Source organism: Sorex araneus, chromosome 10 (assembly GCF_027595985.1).
Source record: "Sorex araneus isolate mSorAra2 chromosome 10, mSorAra2.pri, whole genome shotgun sequence".
Classification (NCBI taxonomy): Eukaryota; Metazoa; Chordata; class Mammalia; order Eulipotyphla; family Soricidae; genus Sorex; species Sorex araneus.
The window spans coordinates 19,402,315-19,421,798 of record NC_073311.1 but is presented as its reverse complement, the minus strand read 5'-3'; the positions used below and the strand labels follow the sequence as shown (position 1 = coordinate 19,421,798).

At 45.2% G+C, this 19,484-nt stretch overlaps 1 protein-coding gene across 1 annotated transcript in view; it reads left to right on the top strand.

Moving 5' to 3' along the window:
- E2F7 (E2F transcription factor 7) overlaps positions 1-19,484 on the top strand; it is a 42,299-nt gene that overhangs the window by 22,348 nt on the left and 467 nt on the right. The window contains exons 6-12 of the mRNA XM_004602817.2: positions 1,415-1,573; positions 2,988-3,122; positions 8,449-8,631; positions 9,272-9,344; positions 11,682-12,168; positions 14,315-14,561; positions 17,149-17,570. Of these exons, the coding sequence (XP_004602874.2) occupies positions 1,415-1,573; positions 2,988-3,122; positions 8,449-8,631; positions 9,272-9,344; positions 11,682-12,168; positions 14,315-14,561; positions 17,149-17,570 (1,706 nt within the window). The remainder of the gene's footprint in view (positions 1-1,414; positions 1,574-2,987; positions 3,123-8,448; positions 8,632-9,271; positions 9,345-11,681; positions 12,169-14,314; positions 14,562-17,148; positions 17,571-19,484) is intronic.

The window sequence follows — 19,484 nt, the reverse complement described above, 5'->3', positions numbered from 1 at the left end:
CGCATGGCAGAGCCTGGGAAGTGACCCGTGGCGTATTCGATATGCCAAAAACAGTAACAACAAGTCTCACAATGGAGATGTTACTGGTGCCCGCTTGAGCAACTCAATGAACAACAGGACGACAGTGCTACAGTGTACAACATGGTGCCTAAAATGCAATTTAAAAAGAAAAAGAAGTGATTCTAAGGTGCGATATAACAGATCGAATCCCAGGAGGACCGTGTCCTTCGATTTCCTTTACAGAAGAAAGGCCAAGTCAGCCTCACAGAAAGCCAGTGCAGCAGGCACTTTCTGGGGGCCCCGGGTGCTTGGCCTGAGGTTGTCCACAGAGCTGGCATTCTACATTGACAGCGCCACGATGCATTCTGTGTGTGAGCCTTTCCAGGGAAAATTCCCTATGAAAGAAGTGGATTTTTTCAAAGAATTGAACTTTCAAAGAGATAATATTAAGAAGCTTCCTTAGTCAGGAACCCCATTAGCAGAAAGTGTTGGTTACAAAAACAGACGACCTTGCTTTGAGCTGATGCAGAATAATTCACTTCTGTTGTTCCTCTCTCTATTCCGGTTCCACCAAGTGGACCATCATCGTTCTCACGATGATATGCAGTGAAGATAAGTGTGAGCCTCTCTCTTTCCTTTAGTTATAAGACAGAATGGAAAGAAGGGTGCTGGCTGGTTTTTACTAAAGGTGCTGCTTTATGCCTTCTAGCTACACCCTACAGGTCATTCTCATTCGACTAAACGGAAAATCCCCATCTGTTGGGGAAAGTTGGAAGAGAAATGGGTGCACTTGGTCCCAGCTATGTTAAAGGCCTAGTCTAGTTATTTTGGGCACAGAAGATAAAGATCCCTTGCTTTTGAGAAAAAAGTTGGTAACCTCAAAATAATTCCTGCTACCTAGCCATCCTTCCATCTGTGTTCATCTTTATAATAGAGATCTTTTTAAAATTGCTTCAAGAAAACTACCTCCTGGATTCTGCTCTATGAAGAATGAGGGTAAAGCATTAAGAGTGACTTAGGGTAAAGCATTCCAAAGGATATAAGAAAATCCACCTTCTTTCTTTCGTTCCTTTTTTTTTTTTTTTTCTTTTTGGGTCACACCCGGCGGTGTACAGGGGTTACTCCTGGCTCATGCATGCACTCAAGAATTACTGCTGGTGGTGCTCAGTGAACCAAATGGGATGCTGGGAATCGAACCCAGGTTGGCCACGTGCAAGGCGAACACCCTACCCGCTGTGCCATCACTCCACCCCCAATGCCTTATTTCTTTATGGACCAACTATTGTGTGTGCACTTCTGCCAACAAGAGTGGTCTTTCCATGTGCTGGTAGAGTTAGATCGAGTTTTCATCCAACTCTTTCAAGCCTTGTGGTTAGTGATCTGTTTTGCTCTTTTCCTCTGCTTCCTTTTGCAGCAGCTGCAAACAGTCGAAAAGACAAGTCTCTGAGGATTATGAGCCAGAAGTTTGTCATGCTGTTCCTCGTCTCCAAAACCAAGATTGTTACTCTTGATGTGGCTGCCAAAATCCTGATCGAAGAAAGCCAAGACACCCCTGACCACAGTAAATTTAAAAGTAAGCATCTATTCTTCAACCCACTTATCAAGACCCAAAGGGTGGGATTTCCTCTGTTGACAATTTTCTGACTCCGAGGAGAAAGAGTTCATAGTTTTTTGAGAAGTGCACGCCTTCCTGTGCTCAGGAAAGTGCCCTTGGTGCTGAGAGGTAAGTTGTCACGTGCTAGGATTCCCGTGGAGGTTCTCGCCTTTTCCTCGGCAGTTAGTGTTCGGTGGAAGCTGACGGCTCGCCCAAAGGGGCAGGTCAGGGAGTGTGTCCGATTCTTTGCATTTCTCTTGGGTGACGCTGCATCCTGAACAGAATGTCTGAGTTTTCTTTCCCCTTTTTTCCTCACCCCCTGCATACTCTTCTGATGGGTGGAGATGAAAGTTGTCTGCAGGTAAGAAACAGGAATGACAGGGTAGGGGCTGGGTGGCGGTGTGGCTGCCAGACAAGGAAGATGCTTCCAGGCCTGCTGTCAGGGCAGCTTCCCTCTGGCCAGCACAGACGCTATAGCAGGCAGCACAGCACAGCTCGTAGGCCCCTCTCTTGTTTGTTTGTTTGTTTGTTTGTGGGGGTTTTGGTGGTATTGTTGTTTTTAACTTGGAATCAGAGCCACCTTATGGAAGAAATAGGTTGGAATCCAGCTCTCTCGGGTCTGGGAACAAAGTGATATCTTAGGTGAAGGCTTGGTGTTTCCGGATGATCAAGCTCCTGCACTTGATCTTCGCCATGACGGCAAGTAGGTTTCTTCCCCAGAAATTGATTTCTGGAACAAAAATGGCTTTTCTGGACATTGTCTTGCCTAGCTCTTGAGTTACCGCCCCTCTGAGTTTCTGAGTTTCTCTTTAACTCAAGTGTTAACATGAATTTTTCAAAGGTGCTCCCCCCCCCCCCCCCCCGCTCCTTGGACCTGGGGGATGGCGCCAGATGTGGGCGAGGAGCTGACTGTCTTGAGCAAGGTCCCACCTCATCATCTTGAGCTCAACCCTGCCACTGTGCCCGGCAGTGCGGCTTCACTGGAAGCTCCAGGGACTCTGGTTTTCACAGGCCAGATGCCCGCCGCCCTGCAGGAGGAGACTCAGGCTGTCTTTTTGACATGCACAGAATTACTTTTGCTAAGCCTTTAATTACTATCTCCCTCCCAGGCGATTCAGTAATCCCAGGGCTCCCTGCTTGTCACCAGTGCTTCTTGTACAGGTGAGACACGGTAGCAGTGAGGGGACACACTAACCTTCCCTGAGTTAGTGCCGTTGGGCACATGCCACGGGGTGGTGGGGGGGGTGATTTCATGACAGAGCCGTTTGTCTCTTCCTTCTCCCCTGGTTTTTGCAACTGCAGTTGGTCTGGTGGTCAAGAAAAGTGACGTGTCATATAAAAAGTGTCATGGCATCATGGGAAGTGTGACCCTCACTGTGTGTTCTCTTTCAAGCAAAGGTACGGCGTCTCTATGACATTGCCAATGTTCTGACCAGCTTGGCACTCATCAAGAAAGTGCACGTCACGGAAGAGAGAGGCCGGAAACCTGCCTTCAAGTGGATTGGGCCCGTGGACTTCAGTTCTAGTGGTAAGGCAGCAGGGCTTGGGGTAGGACCCTGTTCTTGCAGCACTCAAGGGGCCAGTGGCCATCCCGGGTGATGCTTGCCCTGTTTCTCTGGACCGGACAGCTCAGTACTGAGGCCCCGCTGTTCTCTAGTCTTGCTGTACGTGGAGGACAGACAATGCCAGGAATCGAACTTGGAGTTCTAGGTCTCTGAGCTAGTGCTCTGTGTCTCATCTGGCTTCTGCTCTTATAGTCTCGTACAGACAGAGTGATCTCTTCCCCATTCCCCACCATCCTCTCCGCATTCAACATTCACCTAGTGATGTCACTGAGAACACAGAGCATTTGTCCCTCTGCGCCGGGCAGCTTGTACACAGCATCTCTAATAAATCACAGTACTTGGGCATTTGTGCAGTTCTGCTTTGAAGTGTCCTGGAGCTTTGGGGTTGAACATTGAGAACAGTTCTTTGGAACTTTGGATGTTTCCTTATTTGCTGAAGAAAACAGCGCTTTCCTTTGGAATTTCAGATGATGTAGACGTTGTGTCAGTTTCTATGACAATACTGACATGTAGTAACACAGCTTTTAAATACAGTGTGAATGTGATGAACCCCTTTTTTGTAATTTATTTAAAAGGTTATGGATGTTATAATTTTACAAACCTAAAGCAAATGAGGATATTATCCTCTACTTATTTCACAGGTAATATCTGAGTAATAGACTGAATCTCTGCCCCAGTTACTTTACATAGAGCTATGCTGCCTGGAGAAAAGCCATTACAGTTATTTTTAAATCACCCTTCCAATTTCAGCACCATTGGCATAAATTCCTGCCACTTAACCCAGGCACATAAAAGATAGAGCTCTCTCAGCTTCACCTGCAACACATTAGTCACTTAGGATCTAGATGAAGCCGCTTAAAATCAAGTGTAACTAAGTCAGCACAGCCAGTACTTTCTGAACAGCAAAGCCAATACATAATTACTACACCAAATGCCACGAGAGAGTTAAAAAATGCATGTAGCACAGTCCTCTCTATACATGAATATTTGTTGAGGTCTCACATAATATGGTAAGTAGATTCTTGAAAACTAACTAACCGAAAGGACATACAGGTTCGATGGGGCTAGAGAGATAGTACAGCAGGTAGGGTGCAATCCCTGCTACCCCATATGGTCCTTAAGCACTCCCAGGAGTGATTCCTGAGCACAAAGCTAAGAGCAAGTCCCAAGCATCACTGGGTGTGGCCCCCAAACAAACATAAAATAAGTTTTTTAATAAGGTTTCATATCGCTTTGGTTGGATTTTTTTCTTTTCATCCATGCTTTAACAAAATAACATTATAGAACCTACTACACTCCTGTGTTATCTTTGCTTTTGGTTCTTCTTAGTATTTTCACCTATAAAACTGTCTTTTTTTTCAACATTAAAATACTCTCTTCACCCTTGAGCTCTAACGCAAGTGTCTGACAACTCCGTCAGGAAGTTTTCCTGATCTCCCAGTGTCTCATCTGAACCCTTGCTGTGGTACTTGGTAATGGTGATGGTATGCGTTGTCCCTACTCTGCATATTTAAGGCCAGTGCAGTCTTCACCTTTGATTACCACATAGATCAGTGCCTTGCTTTAGCTGCTTCATGAAGATTCTGTGAGAATATATAAATAGCACACATCTGAAAATTAGACAGGTTTTGCACTGCACATGAGATCACTACCTTTGTGAGAATATAGAGTTGTGGGGCTAGAGAGCTAGCACAGGGGTTGAGTGAGACACTTGCCTTGTATGTGGCTAACCCCCATTTGATACCCCGCACTGCCTGCCATTCCGGAACTCTGCTATGAGTGATAACCAGGAGTGAGTTTTGAGCACTGCCAAATATGGCCTGAAAGAAACACTAAACTTAGAGAAAATGTGGGCTATTCTGGTGGACTATTGGATTTTGGAGGAATAGGGAAGGAATAGCATGCCTAAGAACAAATCTGGTTTGTATTAAAGAAATCAGCCACTCTGATTTGAATGGCACATTACAGGATCGAGAATAATGAGAAATATGGTGTGTGATCAGAGTGGCCACATTATGGAAGGGCTGTAAAGTTAGGCCAAAAAGGGGCCAGACCATTTGCCTTGCACACAACTGACCTGGGTTCAATCCTTGTCATATAGTCCCGTGAGTACTGTCAGAGTTATTCCTGAGCACAGAGCCAGGAGTTACCACTGAGCATTGCTGGGTGTGGTCCAAAACCAAAACAAAACAACCTAACAAGCAAAAAAAAAAAAAAAGATAGGCCAAGAAGTTTGGGCTAAATGTTGTAGAAGTAACAAAAGAATTCAAAAGTTGGGGGTGTTACTGCAGACAATAAAGAGGATGAGAGTTGGTGTTGATAAGCCAAAGAGTCCATGCATTGCACGGCTAGTTAGGACTCTGGAAGAAGGCTGCTCTGACATAGGAAAAAGAGCCTGGGACCAGGTCAGGAACCTCAAACAGGACCTAACTTCTTTATCCTTCAGAAAACATTCCCTAGTTCCATTAGGACACCATCATTCGTTCCTGGGGGTGGAGGGAGGCTATATCTGGCAGTGCCAAGGGGCTATCATGCATGAGTGCATGATTTTGCACACAAGAGGTCCAGTTTCTATCTAAGGCATGACATGGACTCCAAGTACCATCAGACGTGACTCCCAAGAACTGAGCCAGGATTAGCCCTTGAGTATGCCTGAGGCTTCCCAGCTGATATGCTGAACTACAGTCTATTGTTTTTGAGTGTCAGAAGGCTATGGTGTGCCTGACAAAAAAATACATATATTTGAGGTGAGATATCTAGTACGACTTGGCTATCTACTTCAGTGCTAATGGGTCAATGTAATGTTTTAAATAAGATTTCTTTAAACAGAAAGACACATAAGATTATATTTTGATCATTTGACCCGAGAGAGATTCCCAGGAAACCTAATCATATATTTCCTTTAGGAGCAATAATTCAGTTTTTCAGTGTTTGCTAACTCAGTGTTCATGGTGATTTTGTAGAACACAACTACTATAGATAAATAGGAAGTGATTATAGTGTATATACTCTTTATCAGACTGCTTTAATAATTATTCAAGGTGAATTGTGTTAGAGTATATGACAATTATTTATGTATTTTTTATTGCAGAATATTCAGTTTTATATCTTTGTTCATTCCCTTATTGATGGACCTTGGATCATATCCAGGTTTTGTCCATCTCATTTAAGTTGCACATGTCTTTACATGATAGAATTCATCAGTGAAATCTTGTAGGTCTAGATTTTTCTGTGGAAGAGGGCTTTTTTTTTTCCTTTTGGATCACACCCAGCAGTGCTCAGGGAACCTGCTTGGGAGACCATATTGGATGCTGGGGATCAAACCTGGGTCAGTCCCATGCAAGGCAAATGCCCTACCAGCTATACTATCACTCCGGTCTGTGTGGAAGTAGGTTTTTTAACCAGATTTTTTTTCTGTAATAGCTATAGTTTATCCCTGTAAGTTCCTTTGCTTTGTGTTTAATTTGATCTTTCTTCAAGTTTCTTAAGGTAGAAATGGGTTCATTACTATCTACCTTTTTTTCTCGTAAACATTTAATGCTATACATTTTCCTCTAAGTACTGTTCTCTTTCCCACCGATTTCTTTTCTTGCTTTTTGGGTCACACCCAGCGATGCACAGGGGTTAACACCTGGCTCTGCACTTAGGAATAACTCCTGGCAGTGCTCGGGGGACCATATGGGATGCTGGGAATTGAACCCAGGTTGGCCGAGTGCAAGGCAAACACCCTACCCGCTGTACTTTCACTCCAGCCCCTGAAATCTCTTTATAGTACTCAGCCTTTGTTTTTTTAATGAAATTATCTTCTTTGTACCTGATAAAATTCTCTGTTGTGAAATCTATCTTTATACTCTGGCTTTCTTATTTGTCATGAGCGTGCAGGCATGCATTCTCCACCGGATGCTTAAGGGGCCTCTTTCCAGATCTCCAGTCTTTCTCTTTGTACAGTTTTTGTGCCCCGTAAGCTCTAACTGTCCCACTCTATTCAACCTCGGAGACTTCCGGCCTCTAGTCAGATCTCTTTCTTTGTACGCTAACCTGGAAGCATTCTTTACACAGTAAGCTGGGGCAACCACACAATTCACTCTTGATTTATGGCAGGGATAGGGAAATTTGTTTCTGCCAAGGGCCATTTGTATATTTATAGCATCACTTGTGGTCATTCAACTGGCTACTGGCAGCCAGTGAGAAGCTCAGTGTTTGTTCATCCTGTATCATGGCCAGGCCACTTGATTTTACAGGCCTGTTTGTGGGCGAGATGTTCCCCATCCCTGCTCTGAGAGAGACTATCTGCCAGGTCCTGATGCCCAGCGTCTTGAAAACCATTGTTTTGTGTTTGTTTATTTCAGAAAAGTGGGTAAATAAGATCCCTATACTGCCTTTACCTACTTTTCTTCTTTATGATCCTATAATTTCTGATTTTCTGAAAAGAATATCCATTGACTTTCTGCCATAAGTTCTTCTCTTTTTCAAGTTTTGTGTGTTTTAGAAAATGTTAGTCTAGCAAGACCTTTCATTTCATTAAACTAGCTTTATAATTAAGCCATGCTTGCTTTGAACTTAGGAAAAATAGCCCAGATGAACAGGCAAGGGAAAGGACTCCTTTTATATACAGGAGTATAGACCTGGTTTTCTATAAAAAGTTTTATCCTGACTTCACACAGCCTTCTTGAAGTATCAAATGGGTTGCTGAGGCCCAGGTCCAGGCTTCTATTATTCTCAGTGTTCTGTGACATTTCAATCATGAGATTTCCGATGACCTTATTCCTTTGGTCACTTTTTGTAACTGAGCCTCCTATTGCATCAGAAAGAAATAATAAAGCTTAATGGAAAAAAATAGACTCGAAGACTCATTGTGCTAGAGCTGTGGTATGAGGCTGATCTTAGTTAATGTTAAAACTCTCAAAATATGTATGTTGAGCTAAGTATGACTGGGTTATCCTTTGATACTCTGCCCAGAGAGAAAGCAACTGAAATGTCAGGTCCATTCTAATTTGGGTTGAAGAGCATCTTGCTCTACTTTCGCTGCAGTTCAGATAATTTTAGAATGTATATGGATTTGGACTCACTTTGTAGTTGTCTACTAACTTGTAGTACATCCAAAGAAATTGAAGTTTGAGTAAGGCTCAGAAACTCTTTTGGATTGTCTTCGTTTTTAATTTATAAGGTAGCTCTGTTACAATTATAGACTCTCAAAACCATGTCTTTCTTGGAGGAAAAATAATAAAAACTAAAATTATCCTGAATTGCAGCTCAACAGCAGCACGATCTATTCTCTCATTTATTTAGATGAAGAACTCGTGGATGTTTCTGCCTCTATCTTACCAGAACTGAAGAAAGAATCATATGGCCAGATTCGGGTCTGTGCAAAACAGAGGCTGGCTCGACATGGTTCTTTTCCCACAGTTCAGGCTTCTGAGAGGATCCAGAGGAAAGTGAACTCAGAACCCAACAGCCCTTACAAAACGCAAGGTATCTGCCTTAACAAAACCCATAGAACCCATCAGTCATCATACTGTCATCATGCCCATCCATTTTCAATGAGCTGACTCGCAAGGCTATGCTTGTGTTTTCATTTACCTGACGTTGCGGAGGTTATTAAGGATAAAAGAGTTGCTGATATCACAGTCTGTGGCTGTAGTCTCATGGCTGATTAGCCTTGAAAATCAATCTGTTTGTTATGGTTGGCCTGTTGGAAGCATCTTAGAAATTTCATCGGACTTAGAGAGTCAAACTTTGTTTTCTTACTAATTCTTTTCTTTTTAAAACTTCATTTAAACACTGCGGTTTACAGAGCTATTCAGCTGTTTCAGGAATTCAGTGTTGCGACACCAGTATGACCTTCCGTCCACCATTGCCCCAGTTTCCCACTGCCCCCCAACCCCCGAGCCGGCCCCTTGGCAGTCACAAAATAACTTGTTTTATATTGCTTGTTTTCTTCCTAAGTTTTGATGAGGCCCTAATTCACCGTGAATAGCCAGCTTCTGTATAAAACCAGCACAGATTTGGGATGTCTCATAATCCCTGGACTATGAATAATAAGCCCTGCTATTTATAATTGGCATGTTTCGATCTCATGCTATATTTGCTAGACCTTCACTTTCCTTTTCAGGAACAGGGGGCTACTCCTTAGAAATTGGAAGTGTGGCAGCTGTCTACAGACAGAAAATAGAAGAAAAATCACAGTAAGTAGTCTGTTGGAACTCTTAAGTGTATCCCTTTTTATTTCTTACTGTTAAATTTGACTGGATTGAAATGCCATCCCACAAATGGTAAAATATAGAAGTCTTGCTCAGAAGTCAGCCATCTGTTAAAGAATTTTTCCCCTTCGTGTCCAACCGGGTATAGAATGTAGCATCTGGGATGTGGAAGTATAGAAATTTTATCCCCTCAGCTATGAAAGCTTACAGGGAAAAAAATTTAAAAAACACCGACAAGAAAAAAAAGATTATTTCACTAACATGACACTGAGAAATGATAGAACCCAATCCAGAAGTCATTTTGTCATCATAGCTAACTTTTTTTTTTGCAATCAGTTATTCTAGATGTCTCATGAATACTGACTTAGCTAACTCTAACAGCCTTTCGAGGTGGGTACATTATATCCTCATTCTGCAGAGAAAACTGAAACTCAGAGAGGTTAAGCAGTACGCTTCATGCCACAGTGCTATTCTGCAGGCTCTGGCCAGCTGACTAATTTGGCATCTGGTCTTGAAGGAAATCACCTTATCCTTAGGAAACAGAGGAACTGTCAAAGAGCAGGAACAAGGGACATTTTTAATGACTGTTGTGGAAAGAAAGAAACATTGTAAGGCAAGACTGGGCCGGGGATAGAAACTAGAGAATGCGTTGAGCCATATTTGTGCAAATAGGGGGCGTCAAGATAGTGCAGTGAGTAATGCACTTGCAGTGCACTCGGCTGACCAGGGTTTAATCCCCAGTACCCCACATACGGTTTCTCAGGCCCGCCAGGAGTGACCCCTGAGTGCAGAGCCAGGAGTAAGCTCTGAGCACTGCTGGATGTGGCATAAGAAGATGGCTGTTTGGAGACAAACTTGGGCTTGACAAAGAGCTCTGAAAGTCAGAAAAACTTGGACTTGTCAGACAGTAAAGAACGTATCGGTTCACTAGAGGAGACCATTCTGGCTTCTTCCAGCCAGTGGGACTGGAGGCAGGCAGGAAAGTTCTGGGTGGGCTGATATCCAAGCAGTCATTCGGTCTGCCGTGGAGACAGGTCTGAGCTATGTCAGCTGGAGATGGAGAAAAATGGAAATCAGATGAGAAGGGTGAGTCAGCAAGATTCACTGAAGTTGAAAGAATATCTGAGTTTCAGATGATGCTGAGAAGATGGGCGAGCTGCTCAGTGTGGTAGATGCTCAGGGGAGATAACACTCCATCTCCCGGAGTAAGCATGACCCATACCCCACCGGGAAGGGCTGTGGTTGGAGAGATTTGCTCACCTCTGCAGCACAAGGATGACAAAATTAGGAGCAAAATAAGTCTCAGTGATTTAATCACAAAGGTTGAGAGCCTTGCTACCTCTTAAGGGAATCTAAAGTTTTCCTCATCTGTCGCTAAAAATATATCAGACATATATGTATGGCTTTTTTTTGGAAATGTTTCTGTTTCATGGTTTATAATCTCATAAGTTGATGCAACTTCATTTTTAATATGCAGTTACCTAAAGATTGTATAAGTAAGACTGAGCAGAGCAGGATGAGAATGATAGAAACAGACTAATTTTGCAGTTGAGCTTATTTTGTCACTCATCGTCCACCTGATTTGTTTGACAGTGAATTTGGGACAAACTCAATTTGTCCTTGAAGTCAAAGTCTGCTCCCCGCTGGTCCCCTGCTAGGTCCCCTCCCAGCATCTGAATGTGAGGACCAGCCTTACTTCTGTTTGACTGATCTTCAGCAGATTGTTTAATGTCTGAATTTCAGCTTTACCCCCTAATCAATCGAAAGTGGACAGAATTAGAATAGCTATTATAATGGAGGGGCACACCTGATGTTGCTATTTAGTGACTGTTCCCGACTGTGCTCAGGAATGACCCCTGGCAGTACTTGGGAGACCTTATGTGATCCTTATGTGATTCCAAGGATTCATACCAGGGGAGTGCCTTAGCTCTACTATTTTTCTGGCACTGCTGTAGGTTTTCTGTCGACTTATTCTTTGATAGTAGTCAGTACCTGTGTTTGGAGAGCATGCAAAGTAATGGATAGTTCTACTTGTGGAAGAAACTGGGTAAGACCCAGTGTTACTTGTAATGTCCTTGAAATGTCCTCCAAGATCTTATCTAGCATTGTCTCCCCCATGCATCCCAACCCACCCTTCTAGGTCATCCTGCATCACCTGCCCCTGGGGGTCAGCTAATAAGTGCTCCAGCGTGGATGCTAATGTCAGCCTCTGGAGTCACTTCACTGCTGCTTTGGTATTTTTCCCATTTAGGGAAGCAAGTGGCCTGGAGCTGAGGATATGTGGTCACCTGACGGTATCCATTATCTTTCTTGTCCTTGCAGGGGGGATGCAATGCCTCCAGCAGGCAGCCTGGACACTGCTGCCCCCTGCCCCATCCCCTCCGTGGATTCTGAATACTGTGCGAATCCCTTAGCCCACCCAGTGTTTCCTGTGGCTCCGAAGGACTCGCCGGCCTTCTCTGTACAGAACGGTGTGAATGGACACGTAGGCGTCTCGTTCGCATCTGCAACCTCGGACTTGGAGAGCCTGAAGCCAGCCCTGCTGGCCGGCCAGCCCATGGTGTATGTGCCTTCCACGTCGCTGTTCATGCTGTACGGGAGCCTGCAAGAGGGAGCGTCCCCAGGCCCAGGGTCAGAGAGGGACAGCAGAAGTGTAGAAGGCACCACGGTAGCTGAGCCATCATCCTCAGCGTCAGTTCAAAAGCGTCTTGGGGAGGAGAGGAGCCCCGAGGAGGAGGAGGAGCAGCCAGCCAGTAAACGACAGAGCCGGGACTACGAGGACGGCCCTCTGTCCCTCGTCGTGCCCAAGGTAAGGGGGTGGGAGTGGGCTTGCTGGGTGACATTTCATGAACTCATGGCTTGGCTCTAAAAGACACGTATTAATAAGCTGCAGAGCCTGGGATGAGAGAGTATCTCAGGAATCATATATCTTATTCCTTGGGACTGGCTCTCCCAAAAGAAGAATCTTGCCCCGAAGAATGAGTCTAAGAGAAGTGATTTTTTTTCAAAGTCCCATTTTGCATAAAATGCAAAGATGATAAAGCAAAGAAAACCCTACCTGTCATCACAGTGCATAAAGGCAATCACTCTTAACATGTTCATGTGCTTCCTCTCAGTCTTGCTGCTGCTGAAATGTTTTAAACAAATAAATGGGGCAGGAGAGATACAGGAGGGGTTTTAGCACTTGGCTAACATGTGACTGACCCTGGTTTGAGCACTGCACCACATGGTCACCCGAGTGTCACCACGTGCTGTCCTATAAGCCCAGTACTGCTGGTTTTGTCCCTGAAGGCCTTGAGAACACCACCAGGTAACCCGAGCAGAACCACATCCTCGGGTCTGATTGGCCAAGAGTTATGGCTGGGGCTCTTGGTCTCCTGAGCATCACTCGGAAGGGGCTGAGGCAGATTGTGGGGGTGGGGGTGCACATTGGGCACAGAGTCAGAAGTGCTCAGGGCTTACTTCTGGCTTCATGTTCAGGAATCACATGTGGCAGTACTCAGGGGACCATATGGGGTGTCAGAGATCGAACCTGGTTTAGCTTCATACCAGGCAAGCGCCCTGCCCTTTGTACGATCACTCTGGCCCTATGACGTGGGTTTGGGAAACACCCAGTCGTGCTCAGAGGATATTCCTGGATCTGTACCCAGGAGTGACCCCTAGAGGTGCTCGGGGGACCATCTCAGGTGTCAGGGATGTAAAGGAAAGTTGGCTGCATGCAAACCAAGTACCTTAATACCTTGTACTATAATTCCACCTTTCACCCCCCCACACACTTTTTGTAGAATAAATGAGATCCTGCTGGAAAGATAGTACAATGGCTCAGGTGCTTGCTTTGCACATGGCCGACACCTGGGTTCGATCCCTGGCACCCCATAAGGTCCCCCAAGCACCACAAGGAATGATTTCTGACTGCAGAGCCAGGAGTGACCCTTGGGTGTGGTCCAAAAGCAAACAAACAAAAAGTAAACAACAAAAAATACCCAAGGGGCTGGAGCAATAGCACAGCAGGTAGGGCGTTTGCATTGCATGCGACCAATCCAGGTTTGATTCCCAGCATCCCATATGGTCCCCTGAGCACCGCCAGGGGTAATTCCTGAGTACAGAGCCAAGAGTGACCCCTGTGCATCACGCTGGACGTGACCCAAAAAGCAAAACAAAACAAAACCCAAAAAACCACCCAAATTGAAATCATCAAAATAATCATCTGGATCTAAAATGCAGCTGAATCCGAGCGCACGAATGAGTGTACAGCTTGGTTCTCAGTATCTCTACACGTGCCGCTTCGTATCCATTTCCTTTGCCTATTTTTCTAGCTGTGAAATGCAGAGAACAAAAACACAGTCTCCTCGTCTCCCGCTTAGTTGCCATTTGTGGTTAATGAGATGTGGCCGGTCAGACGCAGAAAGCAGCCACGCTGCAGTGACAGCAGTTTGCAGAGGGTCAGCGAGGTGCCCCGCATAGGAATCAGTCCAGTAATTAAGAACCTTCCTCCTTCCTCTTGCCAGATGAATTGTTCTGGTTTAGAATCTAGCCTGGGGTTACAGGACAGGAGTGAGAGATGGGAGTGGTACACGTTAGGTAACCGAGGGGTTTGGAGCCCAGCCCCATCATTCTTGTCAGGTGCTTAAAAGACTGGTACCCACAGCCTTGATTGGCACTTCAGTACTTCCAAAATTTATTTCATGGTTTCAACCTGATGTTCAGTTTCCCTTGATTAAAATCTCAAATTTTTAAAAGAAATCAGATGCATCTGCCGTGACACTGATTTTCATCCCATTCCTATAAATATGACTGAGAACACTCATATTCACTGATGATTAGTGTGGCAGACAGGCTTGAGTTTTTGTTTTTTGGGTTTTTTTTATGGCTTAGCTGTTCTCAGAAAGCTGCTATGTAGTTTTATGGCTGGGCTCGTGACTTGCTTCTCTCATTCCTGGTGTGCTTGCATTTAGAAATCCTCCGAGTCCGAGGACACTGCTTCTCCCAGGATCCTGGCATCTGCACTTCTCGAAGACGGCCACCTGAATGGCCGGCATCCTGCTGCAAAGGAGGGTTTGGGAAAGGCAATAGCAAACAGCTTCGTGTCTTCTGAGTGGGGCAATCCCCCAAGAAACCCAGACATTGAAAAGCCTTCGCAAGAAACAGAGAGCGCCAAAGAACCCTCTTTGCTGCCGTATCTTTATGTACAGTCACCAGCCGGTAAGGGCTCTTTTGTCATCGTGTCCCACAGACCCTTTGGAGGGATTTGGATCATAATGCAGATTTTTACTTTTTTTTTTCTATGTCCCTCTGCCAGTGTGGTTTATTGATGAGCTGCTGTCTGCAGTGAGGCCTTTTACTCGGAGCCTCTATGTTCTCTCAATCTATATAGCAGCTCCTTTCACCGTCACCGAGATCAAAGATCTTGGGGGAAATCTGCGATTTCCTCTCTTAGTGCATTGAATTTTAATTGGTTAAGAGAAAAAGGCACAACAGCCTTCAAAAATGATTCCCTGTAATTCAGCTGATGCTGGCCCTGCTTGGGGGTGATATTTTGCAGCTGTCGGCCATGCAGCTATGCTGCTTTATGTATCCAGCAGCGCTGAGCCCGCCACCATGGCCAGCGGCATGGTCTGGAGGAAAGGGCAGGGGTTAATGACCCTTAACTGTCCTGTGAGCTCAGAACAAGTATTCTGCTATCATTAGTAGCATTGTAGCACTGTCGTCCCATTGTTCATCGATTTGCTCGAGTGGGCACCAGTAACGTCTCCATTGTGAGACTTGTTCTTACTGTTTTTGGCATATCGAATGCGCCACAGGTAACTTGCCAGGCTCTCCAAGAGGGATGGAGGCTCAGCCGCGTTCAAGGCAAATGCCCTACCCGCTGTGCTGTCACTCAAGCATCAATAATAATAGCACCTACTATCTATGAGAGTCCTATGAAGACTGAATTTGGGTTGGGGATGTGATGCTCAGGAATTGCTCCCAGCTGTGCTTGCTGAGCCACGTGGTGCCCGGGATCGAACTGGGCTTGGCACATGCAAGGCAAGTGCCTTAACCCTTGTAGTTTCTATATAGCTTTGGAAACAAAACTTTTTTTTTTGCTTACTTTATTTTTATTATTATTATTTTTTCTTTAATTAGTGAGTCACCCTGAGGGTACAGATACAGATTTACACATTTTCGAGCTTGTTTTTCCCTCATACAATGTTCGAAGAACTTTTTGTTTTTGTTTTTGTTTTTAGGGGGGGAATAGGAGACACATTCAATGATGCTCAGGGCTTACTCCTGGCTCTGTGCTCAGGGATCACTCTGAGAGGCAGGAGTGACTCACCTGAGTTTGCTATCTGCAGGACAAGTCCTGCGCTATCACACCAACCCTGAAAACTGAATTTTAAAGGGCACGGTATCTAAAGCTTGTGGGTATGCCATAAATGCTGTTAATATTCTGAAACAAAGCAAATATACTATGTATACCTAATTTTTAAGATCACATATTGTGTATCTGCTCTTCATATAGAGACCGTCGAATTGGTTTTCCTCAGTTCTTTGTTTTCTTCACAGGATAGGTATTTGCTACATAAAACTACCAGGTGTGACTTGAAAACCAAAGAACCCTCTCACAATACACGGCTAGCAATAGATTATTATTGTTTTTTCTTCAGCAAGTATTTTTGAGGGCTTACTTGAAATAGGTACATTAATAAACCAAAAATAGTTTCAGTCCCCGCTGAATGAAATATCTGCCCACTCCCAGCTCAGAGATTTTAATATTTTCTGTGCCATAGACCTTTAAATACTACAGTTCCTTTCTTAGAAAGTTTATAGGATTAAGTACATAGGGATACAAAGGAAGGCACTTCTCTTGGAATACAGCAGAAAAAAACTTTAATTATGCTCATAAAAACATCTGGAAAGTCCGGCACTGTCATAATTCCAAAGGTGCCTGTCTTAATGTACTCGGACCATATTCCTGCTTTTTACCGGTGGCCAAGTCCTGGTTCTGTTAACATTCTTCTGATTTGTTGCCTTTGATCCTAACCAGGGAAGGAGAAGTTTCAGTTTGAAGTTCAGAACACAATGATAGAAATTTTTCCCACCCAAGTTCACTTTGCTTCTCAGTTTGTGACCTGTGGAGCCCACGTGAAAGAAGCTCTCTCGAGAGTCTGGGGGACAGCCCGGCCAAGGGACCGCAGTGCTGGTGTTGCACACATTGCATCCTGTCCCCGCCAACCAGGGGGTGACTCCTGAGCACTCCCAGGTGTGGCCTGAAAACCAAAGAACCCTCTCAGGACACACAGCTAGCAATAGACTATTATTGTCCAGTAACTGGATTATAGTCGTGGTCACTGCACTGCAGGAGTGATGTGGCTCAAGCAGAGGACAGAAGGGGTGGGTTGGTTGATCCATTGTGGACTCCCATGTGAAACAGTGGGAGCTTGATGGGCCAAAGAATATAGGGGTTCAGGCATTTCTCTTACACTCAACCAGACCCATCTGGGTCTCCCAGCTCAGCATATGTCCCCTGAGCACCAAGAGATGTGACCCTAAAACAAAACAACCAAAAAATTAGGGGGGGCCAGAGAGATAGTGCTGGAGGTAGAGCATTTGCATTGTACGCGGCCTACCAGGATTTGATCCCCCTCATCCCATCTGGTCCCCTGAGCACTGCCAGGAGTGACTTCTGAGTGTAGAGCCAGGAGTAACCCCTGAACATCACTGAGTGTGACCCCAAAAGCAGAAAAAATAAAGAATCGGGAGCTTGACTGACATCTCCTTTCATATGGCTTTTCTTCTTCTGTTTCAGGGCTAAATGGTTTCAATGTGCTCTTACCCGGCAGCCAGTCCCCCCATCCCCTGGGGCCCTCTCCAGCTCAGCTCCCATCTATCGGCGTTCCGTGCATGGTCTTACCGTCGCCCGCGCTGGGCCCCTTCCCTGTGCTCTATTCCCCCACCGTGCCCCAGCCGGTGTCCTCTGCTCCGGGCGCGCTCCCACCCGCCGCACCAGTGAATTTTGGCGTGCCCGGCCTTGGCTCCACAGCGCATCTTCTCATCAGCCCCGCCACCATGGTGAATCCCAAATCATCAATACTCCCCTCAACAGACCCTCAGCTCCCGGCTCAGTGCTCACTTAACCTGAGTCCAGTGGTATCCAGGTCACACCATGTGATCCAGCCCGACTCCCCCATCTACGGGGGCCATCCAGTCTCCGTAGTCAAATTACCACAGGTGAGTCCTGCATTTCTTCACAGTTTGGCACAGAGAGGCTCATCCCTCTTCGGGGGAGGTTGCCCGCATTTATTTCAGTTTCGTACTTCACAGCCGGGGAGGTTCTGGGTTCACTTCTACTTGTTGACAGTATAACCTCCAGTATTTTATATGTACTGGTATTTATAAATACACCAAGAGTATATAAAATATACACACGGCTGTAAAATAACCTCCAGAGTTTTACAAATACCCATGGTGTTTTATAAAACCTACTTGTTTTATATTGAACTGGAACGAGAGCACAGCAAGTAGGGTGTTTGCCTTGCACGTAGCCGACCCAGGTTTGATTCCTTTGTCCCTCTCAGAGAGCCCGGCAAGCTACCGAGAGTATCCCACCCGCACGGCAGAGCCTGGCAAGCTACCCATGGCATATTCAATATGCCAAAAACAGTAACAAGCCTCACAGTGGAGACGTTACTGGTGCCTGCTCGAGCAAATCGATGAACAACGGGAAGACAGTGCTACTTGTTTTATAAACATCAAGACTGTTTTCTTGATGAAAATGGTTTTTTTTGTTATGAATCTGTTTTTTTTTTTTCTTGCTTTTTGAGTCACACCCAGTGATGCTAAGGGGTTACTCCTGGCTTTGCACTCAGCAATTACTCCTGGCAGTGCTTGGGGGGCTATATGGGATGCCGGGAATCGAACCCGGGTTGGCCAAGTACAAGGCAAACACCCTATCTGCTGTGCTATCGCTCTGACCCCTGAATCTGTTTCTTTTTTTTTTTTTTTTTTGCTTTTTTTGGGTCACACCTGGTGATGCACAGGGGTTACTCCTGGCTCTGCACTCAGGAATTACCCCTAGCCGTGCTCAGGGGACCATATGGGATGCTGGGATTTGAACCCGGGTCGGCCGCGTGCAAGGCAAACGCCCTACCCGCTGTGCTATCTCTCCAGCCCCCTGAATCTGTTTCTTAAAATGAGATCCTTTAGACATAGTTCAAGCAGGTTTTGCTTTGTTTGGGGGCCACACCTGACAGTGCTCAGGACTGTTCATGGTTGTGTCCCGGGATCTCTCTTGACAGGGCTCCGGGGACTTGTATGGGGTCCAGGGATCAACTGAGGTTGGCTGTCAGTCAAGTAAGCGCCTTAACTGTCTCTGGCCCCCTAAAAATAGAATTTTTAAGAAATGCTACATATTCAGATGCTTTTTCCAGTCTTCCCTTGAGTCAATGAAGGTGACCACCCTGACTTCCTGTGGGCCAGCTAGAGAGACAATCAAGGGGTTAAAGAAATCTGGATACTTGAAAACTTTTTAGTATCTCTCAAAATGCAATGTTAATACAGTGATATGAAATATATTCAGGTGTAAGCGTAAATGCATATATAATCAGCATAAGCTAATCAGCACTTTTGTTTGTCCCCCCATTCCACTTGTAGTTAATTTCACTAATAAGTACAGAATTGCAATTTTGTATTAGACATTGTTCAGAATTTTGTGCATGCATTTTTGTATGTTTAATTTTTTCCCTTTAAACTGAAAATGTTTTAAAAAGTTTCAGTCACCACGATTTCCAATATGGTTAACGATAGGTTCCATGCACGTAACATTCCAACCCACACCCTGCATCAGGGTCGTCCCCGCTGAAGCCCCTCTCCCACCCTTACTGTCTCCGCTATGGTAAGCTCAGTTATGTAGAAAAGGGGGAAAAGAACAGCCATTTCAGAAATCGGGGCCCATGGAGCTGGAGGGATAGTATATTGGGTAGGACATTTGCCTTGCACACAGCCGACCTGGTTCAATCCCGGGCATCCTATATGGGCCCCAGCCCTGCCAGAAGTGATTCCTGAGTGCAGAGCCAGGAGTAACCCCTGAGCATCGCCGGGTGTGACCCAAAAAGCCAAAAAAGAAAAATAAATCAGGGTCCATAT